The sequence below is a fragment of the Condylura cristata genome, unplaced genomic scaffold (genome assembly GCF_000260355.1).
Source record: "Condylura cristata isolate star-nosed mole 26May11 unplaced genomic scaffold, ConCri1.0 scaffold00016, whole genome shotgun sequence".
Lineage (NCBI taxonomy): Eukaryota > Metazoa > Chordata > Mammalia > Eulipotyphla > Talpidae > Condylura > Condylura cristata.
In genome coordinates, this window is record NW_004567117.1 from 1,103,936 (window position 1) to 1,112,541 (window position 8,606).

General features: G+C 36.0%; 1 protein-coding gene across 1 annotated transcript in view; it reads right to left on the bottom strand.

Moving 5' to 3' along the window:
* Window positions 1–8,606, bottom strand: part of CEP192 (centrosomal protein 192kDa) — a 120,027-nt gene that overhangs the window by 16,701 nt on the left and 94,720 nt on the right. The window contains exons 33-36 of the mRNA XM_004683968.2: window positions 7,896–8,046; window positions 2,643–2,818; window positions 1,984–2,107; window positions 475–580 (exon numbers count right to left, since the gene is read on the bottom strand). Coding sequence (XP_004684025.1) covers window positions 475–580; window positions 1,984–2,107; window positions 2,643–2,818; window positions 7,896–8,046 — 557 coding nt within the window. The remainder of the gene's footprint in view (window positions 1–474; window positions 581–1,983; window positions 2,108–2,642; window positions 2,819–7,895; window positions 8,047–8,606) is intronic.

Sequence of the window (8,606 nt, forward strand, 5' to 3'; positions counted from 1 at the left end):
TCAATGCCCCAGTTCTGCATTACCCTGAGAATCATTCAGATCATTACTATAAAAACCCGATACTCATAAGTGCTTTATATAAGTCCAGCTAGGCTGAACAAACACCTTCATTTTTTTTTTTTTTTTTTTTTTTTGTGGAATGTAAGTTCTAATTAAGGAGAGAAATGTTTCTTAAAAAACAATTTAAGGCCCTCCCTGGTGGTGCAGTGGGTTAAAGCATAGCACTAAGAAGCTAAAGCCACTTCTGCATGAATTCTATCCCCACCTGCCCTGGAGGTGACCACATGGCGTGGCAGACTTCTCCTGACCCGCCCACTGCTCCCCTCACCAGTGTACTTTGTCCATCTGCCTGTTCTGCTCCCCACTCTGTCTCTGGTAAAGCCTCTCACCGCCCCTGAGCCTATGGCCTGTACCCCAGTTCTGTGTGCACAAATGAACAAATCTTTAAAAAAAAAAACACAATTTAAAAAGTACCTCCTGTCCATTGTCACAGTGTATATAGATCAAACCACTCCATGGGAACATCGAAGGTTTTGTGGATAGGGAGGAATTAGGACTCACAAGAATTTGTAGTATACTCCTTAAAAAAAGAATTTAATAATGAAAATCATGACAGTGTAATAGCAATAATCATGAGATATAACTTTGTGCCAACAACAAACTATTTCCTTATTTCTTCAAAAAAGCAGAGAAAGAGCTAAGTTTCCACAACACACATTTGATTTTGCCTCAACTCAATAGCTAACAAGTGATAGGAACCCAAGAACTTAAGGCCTAAAACTCATGTGCAAACAGGCCATAGAAATACATTAAAAAAAATTATGTAGGCATACAAAAACTGGGATATGTATAGGCCAGAGATCTGGGGGATTGGGGTGTTTCTGGGGGAGGGGGGGGGACGACAGTCAGAGAATTCACCAGAAACAAAGTAGGGAGCAGAACAGGTGGATCTACTAAAATACACTGCTGAGGGGAGTCAGCTGCTAAATCTTTTTGTGCTTCTAAAGCTAAGGGATGTCTGAGTTTTAAATGTTATTATACAATCAGACATGTAACTTAAAAGGACTTAAATCAACAGTTACAAAAGCTATTTTGGTACACACATCAAGAATGGCAGAACCAGATAATTTTCCACTGCTAGCAAGTTAAATAGGTGAGGTGATGGAAAAAGCTGTTAGTGAAAAATCTGGCCTATCAGTTCCTATTTTACAAACATTAGTTAGTAAATGTTTGTCACTTTGGGTCCTAGGTATGTTTCTCTGGGGTGCCCTAACCATAAGTTAGCTCAGCTGTAGTCAAGGAAACTCTGTTAAATGCATAGTCTATCTCATTCTGCAAAAAGTGAGTAAAACTTCATGCTGCTTTTCTGCAAATCTACTAGTTCCAAATATGAAGCAACTTTCAAATGTGAATGTTCTATATAATCCAGATGAAATCTCCTAAAAGCTATAGAGCTGATTTTAACTTGTAACCATTAGAAGGCAGCTACTTGTCAGACTTGTCCTCAGAAGACTTCCTTCTACTTTAGAATATTCATATGGAAATGGAAAGCTCAGACACATGAAAAGTTGGGAAGCTTTGTCTCTAAAATATCCTTTAGATAAGCCAGCAGAATAGGCAGAGACAAACTTAAGGCAACAAAAGGAAGAATCATCTGATCACCCCCTGATCAGATGCTCAGTTGCCCCCCCTACTTTATAATTTTGCAGGCACAGTTATATATCACAAAACACCTGACACCTTTGACGTTAGGAACTCTCTTCCACCTCACAATCTTTTAGGCTGTACAATAGCTGGCTGTGGACATTGTCTTCACTCTGCTAAGTGGCATGAGTCTTGAATTCACTGTGGTCCCACAAAACATTTGGCACTCTTTACAGAGTAAGCTCAGTATAAAATTTTACTGAATCAATTACAATGTTTGACTCTTAAAATTCAGCAAACTAGCTATACATTACACCCAGAAGCAAAAGTCTTTCTTACTTTGGTGCAATAAATCCATGTTGTGGTGTTACTGTAAGACAATGTGCAGGCCAATATAGTTCAAATTTCAGTAATCTAATAGAATTATTTAAAATCCGGAAACGTTCAGTTTTTGCCAGATCACCTATTATATGAGTAAATAAAACGTTATATTTAGCATTAGTGGAAAAAAACATATTAACAAATGGTAAAAATTAATTCTGAATAAACTAGTACACAAGTTTTCAACTGTCCCATGATAGGAATTTCAAATTGCTCGTAAGGCAGAACATTTGAAACTCCAAAGATATACAATAAAATTCAACCATGAGCAAACATAAAAGTTAAATCTGGACTTATCTGACAGATGCATAAGTACAACAATTGTTTCTATTCTAAAACTATGACAATGTGGGCAAAGGGTCAAATAAGTAGTTTTGTGACCGTGCAAGAAAAGGCCTATGGATGGTGGCTCTGGGTGTATGGACTGAGGAGTATAACCTTGTAGCCTCAAGTCTGAGTTAGGTGTCTAGCAGGTTAGAGGAGGGCACCATAAGCCATCAGTCACACTTGCATGAAGACCAGGTATATATATGTTCCAGATGAGCCTTGGATATAAAGAGAGAATTGCCCTGGGTTCTAGAAGGTATTCCTAATGTGGCATCATTTGATCTACTTACAAGCAGAAGGAGCCACCAAAATCAAATGTTCAGGTTGGACAGTCCATGTTTCCTCAGAGGCATATTTATCTGGACAAGGTTGAACAACTTGTGAAAGTGGAGAACCTTGAGGACCCTTGACTGGTAAAACATCCAAAGAAACATTGCCACCGTGTTTTCCAGGACTGTCGGATTCACTATATATAGAGAAATTGACGATGGTAAAAAGCCAATTTGTGATTATGACTTATCATCATTATTCTAAAAATATTTAGATAAACCAAAACTGTATTATATGCTGTCTACAGTGAATAAAAATAGTTTACATTATGTATACTTAAAGTGATATGTAAAAAGTAATGTACAGGTTAAATATTGTTATATTAGAAAACTTGTTGATTTAAATAATTTCCGGTCTTGACTTCTTTGTGTCAGCAGAGATCTCTTAATAAGATAAGGTGAGTCCAACTAGATGGTACCTCTTCCAGACATGTACAGCAAAACTGATGGAAAACAAAGTCAGTTTTCCCTGTGGGAAAACTGATTATCAGCACATATAATAAGAGCATTTTCCTGATAGAAATGAGTAGAAAAAATTCTAACAGAACTTTGTTTAAATTAATAACAGGATGGTACAACCCAGAGGGAGGAACAGCTATGGTCAAAGCCCTTTATAGTGAGTGACTTGGGTATACCCAACATCAGGGGTAACACCGAGCATTACACTTTATATAAGGGGTGCATGAGCAGGCACCCAAGACAAAATGATTTCAGGAGAGTTACAGCGTGAGGACTACTGGCTTGATTCAGCCCACAGTATAAAAATAGCTGTAACCTAAATCAGGTGAGAGTACCTAGTCTACTTATAGAAGGGCCTACTACTGAAGCAAAAGTTGAAATATCTGAAACACCTGCCACACCCCAACCTACACCTGCTCCCCAGGCTAAGATATACAAAGAAACATTTTACAACAGAAATTTCAAACTTCTGAGTCCACTGGAGGTAATCCTTTGATGGCTACTGCCCTGCCACTCTTTTATACCTTCCACCCCTCACTGATTCTAGAACCCAACAAGTACAAAAACAACAGCTGAAAATTTGTTTATACTAAAACCCATACAAAATAAAATATGAAGAGACAGAGGAACACAATGTTAATGCCAGAACCAAAAACCAGAGAGGAGCCTTAATTCAGCGCTATTACAAAGCACAACAGACAGGGATTCAGGGCAACAGTCTTGGCACTATTGATAGAATTTTTTTTTAAAAAGGGGAGGATATAAAATAACAGAATGGAAATATAAGTAGCTACATTCAGAAATAATGGAGTTAAGAAACTTTAGCTGATTTAAAAAAATACAAATAATGTTCTGAAGAGCAGGCAAATGAAAGAAATGGAGAGAATTAATAAACTTGAAAACACAAAGTGGGGGGAAATAAGAATAGAGCACAGTAGAAGGAAAAAAATAAAGAAAATGAAAACAATGTAAGAGATCTCTGGGACAACCTTAACAGATATTAATTTCCATATTGTGGGTATCCCCACAAGGAGAATAAAGTAGTAAGGTACAGAAAAACATATTTAAAGAAATGTCACTGAAAAACACCTCACTTTGGTGAACCATAAGCTATGATCCAAGAAGCCCAGAGTCCAAACAAAATAACACCAAATAGACATACCAAGACACATAATAACAACAAGCTGTCACAAATCAACGACAGGAACAGAATACTAAAAATAATGAAAAGGAAATAGACAACCAGCAGATTTTTCAACAGAAACATTCAAGTCCAAAGGGGCTATAAAGAAATTTTCAAAGTACTTAGAGACTTCCAATCCAAGATCCTCTACCCAGCAAGAGCGAGGAGTACATAGCTTTAGGGACAGGTCGAATCTAAAGGACTTACTGACACCAAACTGTATATGAATAAAAGGGTTATTACAAAACAACAGAAAAACATCCTACTTACAACAATGGGAAGATCAACAAAACAATATATATGAAACAATAGCTTTAAATGAGGCACTAGACCAAATAGGTCTAACAGATATCTATACAACTCTTCTCCCAAATACTGCATAAACATTATTTTCAAGTATACATTTTCAAAATAGTGGGACATTTTAAAAAATAGACCTAATTTGGAACACAAGTCAATTGTTAGTAAAACTAAAAAAAGACTGAAATTATAACTTGTTTCCTCTCTAACTACAATACCACAAAACTAAAAAAATCAACTATTTAATTAAGAGAAAAACTACAAATACTTAAGAGTTTAAATAACACACTACTTGTTATAATAGCAATTGGGCAAAAATGAAAATAAAAAGTAGAAATTAACACACACATCACAACAAGGCTGGCAGTACTGGCAGCCAGTCCCATCCTTCAGTGTGGGCCACTTAATTAGTGGTCTCATTAACATAACAAAAGATGCAGCAAGTTTTTACTTTCCAAGGATTTTAGCTCAGTTTCAGGAGGAGGACTGAGACCAAATAAATATTTATTATAAATCACAATATCACAGGCTCTCAGCCCTTCCTTTTCAAATCACTCTACTGTGTCAAGGTTGTATGTTTTTTATATGATTTCAAAAATTATTTCTTGGCTTTTTAGCTTCCTAAAGAAGTAGCTCCTCACAACTCAATTTCAAGATAATTAAAAAAAAAATACTACTATACTTAAATTTTTCTTTGACTATCTTTGAAGAGAAAATTAGCATTAAAAGTAGAGGAAAAGAGCAGGCAGGCATGAGTTAGAGGCACTGATATAAGATACCAGGGGGTCTGAGTCAGCAATGAGTTCTCAGTTAGCACTGGGACTTGAAGGAAATTCTCACCCTTTTTGAGGTGGCAACAATGAGCCTAACGAGACAGCTCACTAATGGTTAATAGGGAGACTGAGTAAAAATGTGTATGTTGAAGATGATAGGCCTAGGATTCTTAGTACTAAAGAGGTACAATTACAAGGTTGTACTGTGTTAGGTCAGAATTGGAGGTTATCAGCATAAACTCATGGTTTCAATATACTTATAGGCAGAAAAAGATATAGATGCATATGGATTTACATACAAAATTAATGTATTTCCTAGTTCTGCTCACTGAAAGGGCTTAGAAACAGTAACAGTTCAAAAGCAATGAGCATATTTACTGACCACATCCTGGTTTTTAATACCATTCTCTACTAAAAAGAATGAAGGCTTCAAAAAGAAAGAGCTATTCCAAGATTAGAAAAGGGAAAGTAAGAGTCCAGTATATTATTTGTGTCAGTGAATAAAGAAGTACTTCAAAGAATGATGTGAGCACGTCAAAAGGATCAAGAAGCCAGGTTAAGGGGTTGATGAATGACAGTAATGGCTTAATAATGAATCAAGCACATCAAATCTATTCCTCTAAGAGCAAAGACAACTAACAAATATAGAAAGATGGAATAAGAAAGCCATCATTTGGTAACATGATAGTAATAACATGATTCAGGCAGCAAGTGTGTCAGGGTGCTGCAAGTCTAAGGAGGAACAAAATAATCAGCATGTCTAAGTATCTCCCTTCAAGACATTTCTTAATATTTATAGACACCAGGCACACACACATTGTTAATTAAATGATAATATGATTAGTAATGGTATAAAGCAGCATTGTATACCACCTGAGAAGGTACAATGAGAAAACAAACATCAAGGTCATTGGCAGGAAAAGGTAATCAGTCAGTATACATCCTGTATCTCCTTTTACCAGGAGTGCCTGGGAAAAAGATAGATCACTGGCTGAGATCCCCTTGTAGTCTTGTTAAAAGTCAGATCTCCCACAAACATACTTTGTCTTTATAAAATGCTTTCAATAGGATACATCTGGTCTGCCTAGACTTGTTTATGGCAAAAGAAACCTAAAATGTATGAGCTTAAGGGGCATAATTGTTGGAAAAAATTATTAGACAAGTTATGTAATTTATGATGATGGTTGCGGTGGTCTTTTTGCTCATCTTGCAAGAACTGCAGGGCAGGCTTGCAAGAATGAAAACAGTGGGGTAGAAAGTACCCCTACTACTCACTTTAAATGAGAAAAAGACCCATTTTTTCATAAGTTGACAAGCTGTATTAGAGAGTGCAGGCCCATGCAATTTCTGTGAGCTCTCCTCTCACTCCCATACCAAAAAGTAGCCATGAAGGATGGAACTATGAAGCATGGTTCATTATTAGATGAATAAGATTCATTACTAGATGAACATCCAAATGTGAATTGTTGCACGTCTGGACCCAAATTCAAGTTATATTATGATTTATTAGCAAGCATCTCATCAAATTCTACCCAAACTTAAATATTTTATAAATTGTTTTCATCTCTCAATTCTATAAAGATTAAAATCCCATTCTCAGGGAGACTGATTTCAGAGCTTTGCCTCCTGTCTCTTGCCAGGTGACCTTGCAGTAAACTGTTTCTTTTCTCAAAAGCTGGTGGCATGATTTTCGGCTTCTGTGCCAATAGGGAGCATATTAAAGTATAAAATAGAGAACTCTCCCTTCTGGTGTAAGTGACATATCACATACATGATGCAGAGAACCTGGGTTAAATGTGAGGCAGAGGCAAATACTAATTTGCAAGAAAGACATAGGAGTTAGCAAATGGCAATCTTGGATTTCTCCAGGTTTCACCAAAAATTATTAGTAAAGCTTAATTATGGATAATTGACTCTGGATCTAGTTATCCAACCCTGTTATCTCAGTCATGAAAAATAAGGAAAAGACTGAGGAACCTTTCTGCAATGAAAGAAAGGAAGAAGAATAAAGAAGTTAACCAAAAGATTAGATTTTTGACCAATGATGAAGAAGAATTATCGTGTTTGTTTGACCTAACTATAAATAACATTACTGGGGAACTGGGCAAATTGTAATGAAATCCGTGTGTCAGTACTGCTTCAATATCAATGTTTTAATTTTGATGGCTTACCATGGCACTAGGAGAGCATGTTTTTGAAATTTAGGGCTAATTAGTCACCACTTCTACAACTTACTCTTATTGAATAGTTCAGAAAAATATTATGAAAAATGAAAGTGTGGTTAACATGTTAACAACTGAGGAATCTAAGTGCAGGTAGCAGATGAGAGGAATCTCTACTACTATTTTAAAACTTTTCTGGAAATTTGAAATTATTTTAAACTAAAAAACAATGGTGAAATAAATATTTTGAAATAAAAAATAAATATAGAGAAGAGATAAGCTCTATTATGCATCAAGTAATCTTGAAATCTGGTGAAAGACACATTATTAATTTTACCTTTTCACTTCTAAACCAGCTTTGGAAGAAGGTTGAAGAAATTCTTTACGAGAAATGGAATCTCTGAATTCTCCAATTACTGAAAGTACAATTTTACGCATGTTTCCATAAAAGAGCTGAATGTCATTAGGCTGTTGAGGAAGATCATATACTAAAATAGAAAATGTTTGAAATAAATGAATTTTCACATAATCACCCCCCCCAAGTAAAACAAATAAATATAGTCACAAATGTCACTTTCTTAGGTAGGAAGTAGACCACATTTTGATTTTTTTCACAGTAGTACAGATAGTACAGCGCCAGTGATTAGCAGATAAGTTATGTCTTTGGATTTGATCCTTGTCAATTGTTGATGTGTTAAAAATGTCTTTAAATATGTATATGGCAACAAACATTTATATAAAGCATACTATAGGCCAGGCACAGTTCTACTCCTTTTATATTTTCACAAAAACTCTTTGAGGTAGGGATGATTACCTCAACTTCAAAGATGAAGAAACTACAGGACAAAGTAAGGTAGATCCATTTTTAGTAATTTGAAGGTCCTCCACACAGCTTTCCATAGTGGTTGGACAAGTTTGCCTGCCCACCAGCAATGTAAAAAGATTCCTTTTTCGGAACTGTCCTGCATTGCTGGTGGGAATGCAAACTAGTACAACCACTATGGAAAACTGTTTGGAGGTTCCTCAAACTGCTAAACATGGAGCTTCC